A 16,673-nucleotide genomic window follows, 5' to 3' on the forward strand; every position below is an offset into this window, starting at 1 on the left:
GCGAAATGACGTAAATTAAAAAATGTTACATTGACCTTCAACAAGTTTATCCATGAAAATTACGTTGAATAAATGATTCTGATTTCTATGGTCTCTGCCTACTCCAATGGGAAATAGGCGTGAACATCTTTGTGCATGTGTATAAGAAAATAAAAAACCGTTTATTGTTGTTTGTAATATTTTATTATATTATCTACCAAGTCTTTACACCTTATTCTTAAGATTATTTTTTTTGTTATCAAACAAAAAAAATACAAAGATCGTACTGAAATGTATATGTAATGTTTTTAACTAACCCAGGGAGTCACTTTATAATAAAAAAACGGATCTGTCAAATCTTCAGGTTAGGTAAGCGGACCCCGTGAAAACGGGATAACGATGAATTGATGAATTCTGTCTTGTAACCTTTTCACGCTTAAACCGCGGAACCGATTTAGATGCAATTTGGTGGAGATAGTTTGAGACATTGGAAAGGACATAGCCTAGTTTTTATCTTGGAAATCACCCCGAAAACTGAAGTCCACGTGTGGTTGCGCGGGGAAGGCTAGTAGAGAATAAAACTATGTTGGAGGGTGTGTTGTGGGCGATCACTTGTCGTGGCTGCTGCGGCTGTCGGGGTCGGAGCACACGTCGCGCAGTTCGCGGGACTCGCGCTCGTCGAAGTCGTCCACCGCCATCGGAGTGTCTGTTACAAGCAGAATGGTTAAGTATTCAGTGCCTTATTACAAGAACACTAAAGATAAAGCCGCGTTTCGAAAATAGCGCGGATTTTTTGTTTAACAACGTTGTCCGTCTACGCATCTAATACACGTCTGTCGTAGAAAACATATCACTAGAGGAACTAGTGTTGCTGCACTTGAATTGCATTCGACAACAATTGATACTCAACTAACGATGCTCCCTCAACAAACAACAAGGCGCGCAACATGTAACCCTTTCAGCTGGCAACGTCGCGCGTTGTTGTGCAACATTGTCGTACATATTAGCGTTATGTGTGGCGCGTTAATTGTTGCCTAGTGTAAAGGAGGCTTAATAGCTCCGATTCCTATAGACACTTTCTAATTAGTTATATTTGTTATATTCCTATCCGCTGAAAGGAAAGCGACTGATGATTGACAGCTGTTAATTTTAAAAGGAATAAGTGAATGAATGAATTACTGTTGCAGAACTGTCGGTGGTTAAGTCTAACCATTGTTTTTTTAAACTATCGATAGTGGTCTGTTGGTAGGCAACACTAGAATAAATAACCCAGGTGAATCAAAGAGGCATCTCGTTAGTATGCCTGTTTGACGCGTGTTGTCGGGTTATTGGGCAATGTAAAATTTTGAGAGGGTTTTCTGCCAAAAAATTAAGTGCATTCTATAAATTTAATAAATATACAACATAATTTATTTATTTTACACGCAGAAAAGCGAGGAAAAATCCGGTACCGGAGGAATTGGGGGCGGACAGTAAGAGTGAAAATAGGTCGCCGCGCCACGTTCGGATTTAATTTCATTTCATGGACACAAACCAGAACACTATAAAAAACCGCGTCCCGCACGGCCACGTCCACTATTGAGCTGTACAAAAGTACACAAAGACCTTTTTGGCGGGAAACGGGAACGGGGCAGTTGCTTTCTTCATTGAATAATCTAAATAATTAATACGAAGTGGTGTTTTGTGGTTAATGATCGCATTAAGTTAGTCGGAAGACATTCGCGAGTGTTATTATATCGGGGTATTCAATAAACAAAGTGTATCTGCCTATTTTCGCTTCGTGGCAGGAAGCCGCTTCATAACTCGAAAGTTTATGCGGACTTTTGAGTTAATTCGTTTGGGGTTCGGAGTAGGAGTCTACTCCGAGGGTGGGGGCTTAGGTTTCATCATCATCACCCTTCATCATTTCATTAATCATCAAGAAAAAAAAATACGTAAGACATGGCTGTATGGGTATAGTTCCCTTTGCCTTACCGTTCGGGGAAAACCAAAACAAAAAAAAATGAGCTGTACAAAAGTACACAAGTGTCCGTGCGCTCACCCAGGTGGTCGAGCGTGACGCCCATGGCCCTCCTGAGCGCGGGCAGCGGCGCCACGTGTCGCGGCGGCACGCGCGCCGCCATGCCCCGCAGGCACGCCGCCACCAGCCGCGCCAGCTCGCGCTCCGACGCGCCCGGCCGCGCCGCCAGCGACAGGTGCCACGGCGGCGGCTGCGACAGCCTGCGGGCGTTCGTTACACAATCATTATAACACATTATCAACCCATTTATTCCCATATCAATCCACTCGTGTCCATATAAATGACATATCGATTCAATCATTTCCATAATATTGCAAGGCTCATTTCCATATCAACCCACTCTTTCGCTATATCGGCTCACTCGTTCCCATATCAGGCCACTCATCCCCACATCAGCTCACTCATTTCCATATCAACCCACGCATCCCCATATCCACCCACTCATCCCCATATAAGTCCACTCATCCCCATATCAACCCACTCATCCCCATATCAACCCACTTATCCCCATATCAAGCCACTCATCCCCATATCAGCCCGCTCATCCCCATATCAACTCACTTATCCCCATATCAAGCTACTCATCCCCATATCAGCCCACTCATCCCCATATCAGCCCACTCATTCCCATACCAGCTCACTCATCTCCATATCACTGCCATATCACCCACCTGTCTCGCTGCTCCTTCTCTAACTTCGCCAGCAAGTCTCGCGTGTGACGTAGCGCGGGGGCGAGTCCGTAGTCCTGCTGGGAGGCTAACACGTCGTCCTCTATTTCGGATAAGAAGTCCACGTCAATGCCCAGGGTGGACAGAGAGCGCAGTTGCTCGATGTCCACTTTTACGTTTGATAGATCCTGGAAACATGATAATTGTTTTATTAAGACTACATTCAATGAATATCAATTTAGTCAAGATACGTTAAGTGCGGTTACAGTTACAATATCAGAAAATAGCTCGATATCAGCACGATTCGTTTACGTGTAACTGCTGGTATGCCCATCTGAACACCCTCAGGCCTATTAAATTTGGTACCGTGTGAGAGAGAGCCCTCAACGCTCCCCATTTATCCGGCCAAGTAGAAAATGCCATTCGTAGTCACGCCATAAAAGTTTACCTTATCTTCAGCAGCGGGCGGAGTGTCAGTTTGCTGCTTTTTATCAGGAAACATGGCTTCCATGTCATAGATTGCCGTCCAGGGGGAGTCAGGAGCGAATCGGAGTAATTCCTCGTTGCCTTTACCCGTCTCGTACGCTGCCAATGAAAGAAACCATCGGAAATTAGAATGACAGACAACGCTTGTTTTTCAAACTATGATGTGAAGTGAAAGGAAGACGTTTGAAGTACACAATTTATATCTTTCTTATCTTTACGCAGATGAGTATAGAGTGATGGGCCAGAGTTAGTACTCATTGGGTGCATCGAGATAGGTACTGACCCTTAAAATATAGTGTGACGATTGACGGCCTCGACTCTTTGGACTTTCTGGTCGAAGCTCGTGCAAAGCAGTTAAAGTCAAGATAGTCAAAGTATCTTGAGAGACGGAAACTTCGAATTTCAAACATATCTGCAGCTAGGGACATTATTACGTTGCTCAACTGGTTCTACACCAGGGTTGATGAAGTCGGTTATCATACACCCCACATAAGAGAAGAACGGAGCTTCTAGTTAGACAAACGTGGGTGTCATTTCACAAACAAATCAAGAGCGAATAGATCCTTACGTAAAGTATGCAGTATCAGATGTGACTCCTCTTTAGTGAGCGTAGCGAAGGTTCCGTCGTACGCAGGCGCGAACGACGAGAATGGGCCGTAGTTGAGCGGCTTCACACACTTGGCCAGGTTGCGACGGTCTTCGCGAGGCGCTGGAATAGGTTCGATTCATAATTAGTACGAGATGATGGCAGTCGAAATCGAAAACTAAGACCTGGAAATAAATTCAAGTAGAATAAAACTGAATTAAGGGGAGGATTGGGTGTAATTTCTTGGACATGATATTTTTGGATATTATAAGTAATTTCTAGTGTAATATACTCACTATGCAGTGCGCCGGTGCCCTGCGTCAATTTGCCCACCAGCCTGCCGAGGGTCATGCGCTCGTCGGCCGGGCCATCTGCCGGCGCCGGCACCAGCGCTAGGGTCGTCTTGCCCTCCGCGTCCATGCGGGGGAACGCTGGAATATATTCCAATAAGTTATAACATAATCAGGAAAAACACCAGGATGATCCAAGGACCATCCTGCCGTAAAAGGTCACACTGTTGCAATTCGTCTAAAAAAGCAATATTGCAATTTGACATCTGCGCAATGTCAACTAATTTGAAAAAGCAATATTGCTTTCTTAGATGAATTTTATTTTTGGCGGCGAGGGGGTGCTTCCGCCAAAGAATGTTTTCGGGGTACCGAACTGAGCATAGTACCCCGCTAGTCAATGTTGGTTGAGTGACTAGGGATCGACGATCCAACGGTGTTATGTTGGAAGTTGTATATATGTGTAAACTTTGATATCGCGTTTCACGACTTGTTGAAGACTGCATTATTGAACGTGGCGCCATCTGTTGCATGTGGGCGGAACTAGGTGGCCAACTAGTTGGATCCGCCACAAATTGATTCAATGTGGCCTTTTTAAGTGCTGAGCGAGGGAAATAGAACACGTACCTTTCTTAGCCAACTTCCGTCGATGCATCTCTCGCGCTGCTTCCATCTGCATCTTGCGGCAGTCGGCGGCGGAGCGCTCGCCCCCGTCAGACGCCGTGTCGGGTTCGGAGCCCCCGCCACTCTTGAGGGGCGAGCTGCGCTTCAGCACCTTCTGCGGGGGAGTAAGTTGTACTAGGGTAGGGGAGCATGGCAGGGCCGTGGCGGCGGGTTACCCCCGAAGCGGAGAGGAGAGGACACGAGTAGGAATCCACCGATCACCGCAAACGTATGCTACCTAAAGGATGTTTCGGGTTACCGAACTGAGCACAGTTGGCCGCTAGCCACAGGTTGGTAGTGTAACTAGGTATCGACGATCCAACTGTGTGTTACGTTGGAAGTTGTATGTGCATCGCGCTGTGCAACCTTCGTTAGCGCGTTTCAAGCCTGCATTAAATGATGTGAGCGCCATCTGTTGGTTATGGATGTAACTATTTGGTCGTCTAGTTGGGTCCGCCAGAGAGTTAACTAACTTGCTTACTCGCACGCTGATTGGTCGATTCCACAGGTATCCTCTCCACTCAGCTTTGGTGGAAACCCACCCCGAGGGTGCTTGTCAAGGGGTTTCTAGATTTTGTGTAAGATTTATACAGGCTTCAAAAAAAGAAAAAGGTTCTCAATGTCTTTTTTTTACTTACTTATTTGTTTTCAAATGTTAAAAGCACATAAATAACAATTGATTACACACTTGACAGACAAAAGTGCAGCTTATTTCTATACTAGTAGACTTTAAACCACTTTATTATTTGAGCTGTATTTTGCTACTTCATTTGAAAAAAGCGGTCGGTACTGTTATTTTTTATCAGCTAGAACGAATTCACTCTTACAATGTTCAAACTTCAGTTTATTGAACTTTAAAAACATTTATAAGCTTATTATAAGGTTAATGATTACCTAAATGACAAAAACTCTTGGTATTAAATATGTTCCTCTAGTTATTAAACAACTTGTAACGTATACATTGATTTATATGTATTGCTGTTTCAGTTTCTTGCCATTTCTTCTCATCAGCCATATAAAACCTTGCGAAATGAAGTAGATTAAAAAATAAACAACTTTAACATTTTTATCCATGACAATTATGTAGAATTCTGATTTTAGATTGTCGTTTGTTAATGAGAACATTTCTTTGTTGATGTTATGCGTAAGACAGAAAAATAAAACTAATGTATCTAATTTATTACGTACATTTAAACACACACTCCTGGACAAGCGCCATCGCGGCCGTCTACGCGACTATGCAACATGCATACACTAGGAAACTCCGCGATAAACCGCGTCTTCACTGTTACATCGTATTGCAATGATCACAAACAACTAATATAGTCACTGTTATAAGCAAACAAAACACTAGACTGCTATGTACATGCCTAAGGCCGTTCGCCGAACCTCGCTTGGCTACGGCGAGGGTCAGATCAATTATGAAGGTTTATTCTACGAAGGAAAATGCCCAAAATATATGTATGAAAACCCAAAATCGTTTACCACGGATCACGGCGCTACCTGTGCCAATCGATGAGTTATTAAACCAGTGAAAGTAATACTGATTGAATCCACGGGATTTAGAAGTTGTTACTAACTATTAAAAAAAATATACCTACTCGAAATGTATGGAGAGCGGCGACCCTAGGGCGGTCGTTTTAGGAGGGGGCGCCGAAATCAGCCAAGACGGGACCACACCGGCTGGCAGCCCCGGATCTACAGGGTAGTCAGCGCCGTCTTAAACTAGGCTGGGGCCCTTGGGCACACAAGAATTTGGGGCCCTTTTTGAAAGTAAAGAAAACGAATTGGAAAGTAAAAAAATAAAAACACTTACATTTTTTACTAAGTACCCATGAACCCATTTATAGGTAATCAAATACAGCATAGGTTTTTTGTTTTTTGGAAAAGTCGCAGTCATCGATAATATAATGGCGTAGTATATGATATGCCTTGTAAATCTAACCTTCTGATAAGATTCCTGATTTGTGAAAAAAGTGTAATGTGCTCGACAAAAATGCTTTTAGAGAAATTGTGGATCCTTCGGGGCCCCCCGAGAATGGGGGCCCTGAGCACGGGCCTTGTGTGCCCTTATGGTGAAGACGGTATTGAGGGAAGTAACTGGTTTGGGCACACCTGCCCTTTGAATTAGACCTCTTAGCGGCCACATAAACCTCATACATTTAATGAGTGGCCGTAAAAGACATTTTTGAAAGATTTAATTAGGTATATTTTGGTGGCCATAAGCTAATAAAAATAAACTGTATTTTGAGGGACGCCATTGTGATGTTTTGCGCCACCTAAATATTTTCCTAGGGCCGCCACCTACTGCCGAGTTATAATGAGTTTAAACCCAATGGATTCAGTCGGTGTTCCCAACACTGATATAATAACGGGTCTGTAATTTTAGTTCGAATGTCAGTAGTTCGATGAATGCTTATTCGACTGAAATATTTTTCGAATTATGTTTTTAACGAACGATCATTCTTCCGAGTCAACTTTGTATCGAATCCTTTCGTCGGTAAAAAAGGGATGGGTTATGATGACTCATTAATTGGCACTGCTGATCAAGGCTGATCATTTAACAATAAATGCTGTTGAAACACCACAATAAATAAATAAATTAGTGTATAAATAAATAAATATTACCTTTCTATGTTTTTTAGCATTGCTTTTGTTCATCGTCCAATGTAAGTTGATCCGTCAGCACGCGCGGTGGTGACGCGAGAGATCAACTTATACTAGGTTCTGAACAAATTTGTAGAATTTACCAGCATAAGTTGGCCTGACCCGCGCCGTACCCGCCCGAAGTTAGCGCACGTCCAAAATGTATTAATTATGAAAGCGTCACCTTTCGACCGTACGTCCTAAGTGGCTGCATTGCAAAAAGTCATTTGGTAAACAAGTTTTAGTTTAGCAGGTAGATGGACAAACATAGATTAGGGTTTCATACCCACTTATTTACAATATTTTTGTTGAGATCTCGCCACAACAAATACATTAATTTTATGTAGACTGATCAAATACAAAAATCATAATACATAAGTATACTACATTTTGCTTTTCGATTTTGTTAAGGTTGAAAGTTAATAATTACCACATAAGTGCCATTCTAAAAATTTCATTTCGATGTCATTTGCTTCAACAAAACGTAAATTTCATTCAATTACTTTCATTTCTGGTAAAAAATTACTTGTATTTTAACAAAAAAAAAAAAACACATCCAAAAGTGAATTTTCAAAAAGGCGCTTTATATAGCTAAACAAGTACTTTAATAATTCGCGAAATGCTGTGGCTAGACCTCTAGTTATTAAGATTTTACTCAGCCCATGTTAAATTTTATAATTACAAAAACATACTTTGAAGTAAAAACTTAATAACTATAATGTTCAATATATTAAAATAATATTAACAATTTCAAGGACATAACGTCTACGGACGTTCCGATTCCTAGGTTTCATACTAACTATTATGAACCATCAATGACCCATGGTCTCTGTCCGTGAAAGGGTTAATTATAGTGCAATAGTTCCAACAACCCAATAATAACCCCGATAGCAGGGTTGGTGAAGTCGGTCAATGACCTCACAACCGACATCAGTAAAGAAGATAACTTGCTGGATATATGATGGCAGGTTACCAACTCACTCATACTCCATCGTGTTTGAAAAAAGATTCATATTGGGGAAATAAGAGCAGCCCCTTTGCAGTTCGGAGCGCGATCCACACAACATGCCACTTTCAAATGTATGGGCCTAGTTACATCTATCAATCTTTCGTCAATCATGACTTACGATTCAAAGAAAAATCTTATCATTACTTTCTGATTGCCAAAACCGTGTTTTTTTTGACAATCAAACCTTGTGGTTCGTTTTTGTAAGGGCCTTATTGTTCAGTTGTACAAGGTTTGATTGACATAAATACAACCACAGTTTTCTGCAATCAGAATATGGCACATATAAATAACGATCACAAATAATCGCAATACAGCAATAACAAGGTATTTTTTACTCTATCGGAGCGTGGTTGTGGTTTGTTTTAAATGTTTTAGCAATCACAAAAAAACCCGTAGAAATAACAAACAAAGTGCAGTAATAATAAGGTCGATTTTTCTTTGAAGCAGGAGTCATGACATGATTGATGAAATATTGATAGATGTAATAGGGTCCTATGTTGAATGTACACTTATATGAGACATGAAGTTGCTCCAATAATTTACCATTTGGAACAGTCACGTATAGTGAAGATACTGTCTTTTACGTTAACACCGCGAGTTCGAGGAAGAGTTTCATTATTCTTTTCACTTTTTTTAAAAATATTATAATCATACTTTATATTAAATTATATTTAATTTATTGTAACAAATACTTTCAAAGATCAATGTACCAATAACATTCTAATCGTGTTAAAAGTATGACAGAAAGATAGGAGACAGCTTGCACGGGTTCGAGTATTTCGATCAATAGACGTAGCGAGTAATATCTACACGGATAGACGTTGTAACGCTTTTTTAAATTTATTCATTTATTATTTATAACAACGATATAGTGACTAAGATTAAGAATGGAAGGTAGGTTTGGACACGTAGCGCGGATGAAGGATAATAGAATTGCAAAAACGGTATATAAAGCGAAAGTTGATGGTAGGGCTGGCAGAGGAAGACCTAGGACTTACATTGACCAAATTGGAGATGTCCATTAAAAAGGTTTAATACGATCTACACTGAACCGGCGTGCGTGTATGAAGCGATTGATGAATGTGGAGGAAGCAAGGGAAGTGTGTCAGGATCGAAGCAAATGGAATTCTAGTCTCTGCTTACCCCGGTGGGAAATAGGTGTGAGTTTATAACATAACGGTTGCCCATGGCGTAATAAATATGCAATGGCTTATAAAACACATACATAATTACAACAGCTTTTGGTCGAAGTCCTCGATATAAATCGAGATACAATCAATAACTATGTGTACATTGATCCATGAAACAAATACATATGATTATAAAAACAATACTGTAGTATCTTCACTATTGATAACGGGCTTGAAACCTCACCCCACCACCACCGACACCACCCACGTCACCCAGACAACACAGCATCATACTCACCACATCCATCTTGCCCATATCGAAGCCGAGCTCTCTGATTGGGATCTCGTACATGTATGTGAGCATGTCTCCGAGTGGCCGTAGCTTCTGTGGGGTTAGCTGCTTGAGTCCAGCGTGCAGGAGACGCTTGGCTGCCTTGTGGTACACCGTGCCTGGCTTGTTGTACTTCATAGCGTTGTTGCACATCAACTTGAAGTCACTCTGTTGAGAAGAAAATAATTTTTTAAGACTTCTTTTCAACAAGGAATATGAATTAAATTAGGAAAAATTATGCAAAAGACTGGACAAAACTGTATAATACAATACAATAGCCAGTTTAAATTCAAGGGAATCTATCCATATCAAACTCAGAATGGTTATTTAACTCTGTCTTGAATATTTCTTGTTCATGTTACAGTTCTATATTCAAAAAGGAATCCTTATATTGTACGAGATTTAAAAAAATCGTCATAATATTTTAAGTTAAAACAGAAAAATAAGAATTATCAATTTATAACGATTGTCTTTTTGTTTTTTTTAAATGTTATTATTTATTTTTAGTTTGATCTAAATATTATAGAATACAAGTATGATGATACCATCCCTCTCATAACAGACCTAGAAGTACATCGAACATTACGCGCGATGAAGTACAATAAGAGTCCAGGTGAGGATGGTATCACTATCGAAGTCTTAAAAATTGGTACACCCACACTTTTACCACACATTACAAACTTTTTTAATTGCATCTTAAAGACAGGAAAGCTACCTAAGCAGTTTTGCCACTCAAATATCATTTTACTACATAAAAAGGGAGATAAATCTGATATTAACAATTATAGACCCATAAGCCTTGTTTCTCACATGTACAAAACGTTTATAAAAATCATAGAACGCCGTGTTTCTGGCAGACTGGATCTTAACCAACCACCAGAACAGGCAGGTTTTCGACCGGGACTCTCTACCACTGATCACCTGCATACATTGAACCAGATATTGGAAAAGCATACAGAGTTCAATTTGCCTCTATATCTAGCTTTCGTCGATTACTCCAAGGCGTTTGATAGTTTGAAGCACGACGCCTTGTTTGACGCACTCCAGAACCAACAAATACAACAAACTTATCTTCTAAAAATAATCTATGCCAATAGCACAGCAGCTATACAATTAGAAACGACGGGACCATCTTTTAAAATTGAAAAGGGCGTCAAGCAGGGTGATCCTCTGTCGCCAAAGCTATTTACTAGCACGCTAGAGGAAGTTTTTCGGAGCCTAGCGACAGAATGGGAGAGGCGGGGTATCGACCTTGGTGGCAAGAGACTGAATAATCTCCGCTTTGCCGATGATATCGTCCTTCTTTCTTCCTCGGCTTCAGAGTTAGAAAAAATGCTGCAGGATTTAAGTTCGGCGAGCCTGAGGGTTGGACTGATGATGAATGTGTCAAAGACTAAGCTCATGACTAATAGCATACAAAAACGGGTAGTTTTAAATGATGGGGGAATGGAATATGTCCATGAGTACATTTACCTGGGGCAAATAGTCTCCTTCCAGTCACGTCAAGACAAAGAAGTTGCACGACGGACCGAAAATGCGTGGAGGAGCTATTGGTCAATGAAGGAACATATGAAAGGCGATTTACCTCTATCTCTAAAACGCAAACTCGTGGACATTCTCCCAATATTAACCTATGGAGCTCAGACTTGGTCTTTGACAAAGGCTCAAAGGTCCAAACTTCAGGTCTGCCAGCGAGCAATGGAACGCAGCATGTTGGGTGTGAAACGGACTGATCGTGTCAGAAACACCGTGCTGCGTTCTAAGACTCAAATTGCGGATGTGGTCCACGCAGGCGCCAAGTTGAAGTGGGATTGGGCAGGTCACGTCTGTCGGATGCCTAACGACCTGTGGGCTAAGATCACCACAGAATGGTCTCCGAATAGAGACAGGCGCAGGCGCAGCAGACCGAGGCGGAGATGGTGCGACGACTTGGATGCTTTCCTGGAAGGCTGGCCGGAGGAAGCACTGGAGAGAGAGTCCTGGAAGAAATGGAGGGAGGCCTTTGCCCAGCAGTGGGACACTTTAGGCTAGATAAGATAAGATAAGTTTGATCTGCTCTGAACCGGCGTGCGTGTATGAAACGATTAATGAATGTGAAGGAAGCAAGAGAAGTGTGTCAGAATAGAAGCAAATGGAATTCCATAGTCTCTGCTTACCTTGGTGGGAAATAGGCGTGAGTTTATTTATGTATTTTTAATTATTAATAAATTTAAATAAAGGAACTTACAATAAAACAATTAAGTGACTTGTACTCATTATCATCAATCTTCTGCTTGATGGTGGAGAAGTCCATGGGCTTCTTGATGATGTTGGAGTAGTTGGGGGCGAAGTTGTCGTTGACGGGCCACGCGAAGAATTGGTGAGGGTCTCGCTTCTCCAGGTTACGGAGCAGCTGCTCTAGCAGCCGGGATAGGGGACGGCGCTTTTGACTGGCCTGTGGAGAATGAATTTTGGAAACATTTTTAGTAAATAAAGATAACATAAATAATAAATACAATTCATTAAATAATCAGACACAATAAAAATTATAATTAATTAATTAAATTTTTAGTTTTATCAATTTTTAATAATATTAAATTACAAAGAAAAATATTTCGTACTAATGGTTTTTTTTCCTTAATTAAAGAACTGGGTGAACAGAGAGTGAAGAGGCTCAACAGAATTTATGTTCTTGAGCACTAAAAATGATAGAAGATAGTGACATTATAAAGCAACTGATTTACTTCTAACAAATTAATAGCAATAATGCCTCATATTTGATTAAGGTCTTGTGACTGACTGCAGATAAAACAAACAGAAAAAAGAAAAGATAATATATGTTAACAATGGAAAAATTTCCTCCTAATGAAGTACCTGGTTACATAATTATTCAAATTCAAAAATAACTTTATTCAGTAGGTAACACTTTGAATTGTAATTTTTTACATAATAAACATTTCATCCGCCTAAAACTACTGCAGCTTCTCACAACCGGTATAGCCGGGGAAAATAAGCTGTAAAAAACCTTGGAACAGGGCCCTAGACATTCCTTTTTTTTAATATGCTGCTTAATATCATTTCCTGGACAGCTAATCCGAGGAATTCATATCTTCTAGATAATCACTAATCTAAAAATAACCTTTTTTACAAAGTTTCTGTTTAATTACTGGCTTAAAACTGTTCAAAGGTAAATTTTGAATGTCCACATTTTCTGTTTATGTCCACTGTTTCTGAAAATTGTGAATGTCATACATACATACACATACATAAACTCACGCCTATTTCCCACCGGGGTAAGCAGAGACTATAGAATTCCATTTGCTTCGATCCTGACACACTTCTCTTGCTTCCTCCACATTCATCAATCGCTTCATACACGCACGCCAGTTCAGAGTAGAGTGAATGTCATAATGACGACAATTTTATTCACTTGCTCTTACATGCCTCTTTACTCTAGTCTTGTAAACTCCTCTGTATAGGTACTTACTTGTATTGTAAGGCTAACAGAATTCAGTTTACCTTCAGAACACATGTCCGAGGTTCCCGGTGAGAAGCAGGTGAGTTAGGGCCCGGGCTGAGATGTTGCAGCAGTTTCTTGGTTATACTCTCATCATCCGTCTCATCTTCATCATCAGACAGCTTAATCTAAGGACAGAAAACCATTACTCCTATAAGATACTTATTATTAACCTTGTTTTGTGCACTTCAATATGACCAGCCTGCTTCTCAAACGGTGAGTGCCGGTTCGAAACCCGTCAATAGTACTGATGAGTTATTAATTTATCTTGAGTACAGTTTTCAGTTGGCTCATTATAGACAGCAATATGGCTCACCACTGACGACATTAGTCTAACAGAAAGCTCAGTGAAGTGTGGGTACTTAGTTCATCTTGCGATTGATGTAATTGTGATATAGTTGTGAGCTTTATGCACTTTATTGGCGATTTGATTGGTCTTAGCAAAATGATTGAAAGTAATATTCATAAAACGATTGAGGAGTCAAAAATTTGTATTTTATGTGTGTTCGATATCTTCATCCTCATCATCAGGCCTCTTACATTTTTTGCAGTGTCTAAAAGGATTATTTTTCCATGACTATATAAGCTAATGAGCTATCATAGAGCCGGTATATCGAAGAACTAACCATGTCAACTTCCCGACGTCTTCTCTTTTTCTTCTGAGGTTTATCGTCTGTGTCCTTATGATCATCATTGGCAGAGTGTTCTACATCACTGTTTTCCATCATCTCCTCTTCTGAAACACGGAGAATTAAAGAAATACCGCGTCTCAAAAGTCACCAACCGATAAAACACTATTTCACTTACTGCAACTCAATTTTTCTAAATCCTCCATAATTTTTCACTTAAATTATTAATATTATTCTTTTATATTAACTATATAACAATAATAAACCTAGATTTAATTGATAAATAACTAAATAAATAGTGCTTGGATCGAAGAATGCTAATTTTGTTTTCGTTAGCTACGACCAAGCTTCGACGTAAAGTGACATTTAATTCTTTATCCTGATTGGCTGTTAGCATCTAAGTGAAATAACTACACCAATGAAATGAAAGATGGAGTAAAGTCAAAATTTTTTTTTTTTGTTTTGGTTTTCCCCGAAGGGTAAGGCAAAGGGAACTATGCCCATACAGCCATGTCTTACGTATTTTTTTTTCTTGATGATTAATGAAATGATGAAAGGTGATGAATGATGATGATGAAACCTAAGCCCCCACCCTCGGAGTAAACTCCTACTCCGAACCCCAAACGAATTAACTCAAAAGTCCGCATAAACTTTTGAGTTATGAAGCGGCTTCCCGGCACGAAGCGAAAATAGGCAGATACACTTTGTTCATTGAATACTCCAATATAATAACACTCGCGAATGTCTTCTGACTAACTTAATGCGATCATTAACCACAAAACACCACTTCGTATTAATTATTTAGATTACTCAAGGAAGAAAGCAACTGTCCCGTTCCCGTTTCCCGCCGAAAAGCCGTAAAGTCAAAAGCTACGCGTGGAAAACAGATTTATCCACGCTCTCTGCGTTCCGTTTTATGCATAATATTTTTTTTTATTCAGTGATTTAAAAATCACCTTATTAACTGACTTCAAAAAAGGAGGATACAATGAGGGACTTTCCAGACCACGTTCCTCAAAAACAATATAGATGGCGCTGTAAAGATTTATCCTTCTAGTTTCATGGATAACTTGGGTATAAATGATGATGACCCTTGTTATTACACTTAGGCACAACACATCTTCCACCCATTATTAATCTGACCGGAATAAAAAGAAGCGATATAGGTAGCAACATAATTCTATGCAGCAATTATTTTTATATAGGTATATAGGTATTTTTATATAGGTAGGCTTGGGTACAGAGGTATACCTTTGTACCCAAGCATTGAGAATATAAGTAGGTAATTATCACGTTAAATTTGTACAGTGCCATATATCTGTATTATTTTTGGGGAACGTAGTCTGGAAAGATCCTCATTTGGTCAGTTTATGGGCACGCAGTGTGCACGCAATGCACACGGTGTACGACGCACTGGAGCGGGTGGTAAGTAACATTATTTTGTATTGTATTTGAGCGAGTTCTAATTGTTTTATTTAGTGCGTTGCTCGTGGTTAGTGGTTATAAACGGAAGTAAGTAAAGTAAGTAAAATGTTTATTTTTCATAAAAACAGAAGAAGAAAAAAGAAAAAAAGAAAGGAAAGGAAGTTGCTCTTTATTTTATTCTGTCACTTTTTAAGGAGGTATTATAATAGAGTCAAGGGAAAAGCGGTAAAGACCCGGTGACTTTTTCCTTTTTTAAAATTTTTCGTCATTTTATCAGACCATCAGAACCATTAATTTATTACTTGTATGTGTGGTATACCCGTATGCTAGAAAAAGTATAACAAACTTATTGACCCGGTAGGTCCTTAATCTATAACCTAGCATTGATTTGGTGTGTTGAACAAGCCAAGTACCGGGTCACTTTCAATACTGATTTTCACGTTTTTTACTGTAATAATTAACATGTAAGCGCTGATAAATATACATGGATTCTGAACGTGGCTGTACGCTCCAAATGCTTCGGTTGTTTTTGAATAAAAAAGCTAATTGTGTTGCATTGTATACCGGTGTAAATAGTACTATGTTGACTCTACTTAGCAACTGGAACGGTGTTTTGCATAATGTTACAATCAGATGCTCTCTTTATTCATCTTTGACATCGAATTCACAACCTATTTGCCAGGATTTTCAACAGTCTAACAATCTCAATTGGTTAGGCAGAGGTGTACAGTCATGAGCAATATAATGTACCCACTTTAGGACTCTGTCGCACTAACATATTTGACATTTAGTGAGACTTACAGTTCAATTTGTTTACCTAAAATAAGAACCAACTACGGCAGGAAAACTGTACGTTTTGAGGGAGCTCATCTTTATAATAAGTTGCCATCCTACATAAAAAATACTACATCGCTAAATATCTTAAAATCCCAGCTGCGTAAACATATTTATCATGTGTACCATAGAATAATCTTGTAAAACTTTAAGTAAGTAACTAAATGAGCAACCTGTATCTGTGAACGCCAATCCCTTCCTTTAACTAGTTTTTCGATGAGCGATAGGTATATAGTCATACTTCACTCACACTTGTAAACAACGTATCAAAGCGATGTATTTCTTGTTTTTGGTAAATTTTATATGCATACCCTCTCTGCCTGCTCAACGGCACTTTATCTATCTTTTGTAAAAACATTTAGTTCTCATGTTAAGTGACTATGTATAGTTGTTTTTATGAGAATAAAGTTCTTTAAACTGATTTGTCAAAAAAAGTTTATGTGACATGGTACCGAAGTGTACTTATACATATTAATGCCCGTGA

The 16,673-nt window shown here is 39.6% G+C and overlaps 1 protein-coding gene across 3 annotated transcripts; it reads right to left on the minus strand.

Annotated features, from left to right (window-relative positions):
* Positions 1-465: 465 nt before the first annotated feature.
* On the minus strand, positions 466-14,256 carry LOC126373726 (bromodomain-containing protein 7-like). Of its 3 annotated transcripts, none has more exons than XM_050019970.1 (12): positions 14,109-14,256; positions 13,928-14,034; positions 13,304-13,429; positions 12,033-12,239; positions 9,773-9,973; positions 4,654-4,804; positions 4,036-4,170; positions 3,722-3,862; positions 3,116-3,252; positions 2,671-2,855; positions 2,021-2,199; positions 466-685 (listed from the first exon to the last, which is right to left on the minus strand). In XM_050019970.1, exons 1-12 carry the CDS (start codon positions 14,134-14,136, stop codon positions 588-590), a joined length of 1,695 nt encoding a protein of 564 aa, XP_049875927.1. In that variant the 5' UTR covers positions 14,137-14,256; the 3' UTR covers positions 466-587. The 3 variants fall into 3 exon arrangements, with proteins under 3 accessions (XP_049875927.1, XP_049875932.1, XP_049875920.1); XM_050019975.1 differs by having other exon boundaries at positions 4,654-4,801; positions 13,928-14,037; XM_050019963.1 differs by having other exon boundaries at positions 13,928-14,037.
* Between the last annotated feature and the right edge of the window lie 2,417 nt (positions 14,257-16,673).

This window comes from Pectinophora gossypiella, chromosome 2, assembly GCF_024362695.1.
Source record: "Pectinophora gossypiella chromosome 2, ilPecGoss1.1, whole genome shotgun sequence".
Lineage (NCBI taxonomy): Eukaryota > Metazoa > Arthropoda > Insecta > Lepidoptera > Gelechiidae > Pectinophora > Pectinophora gossypiella.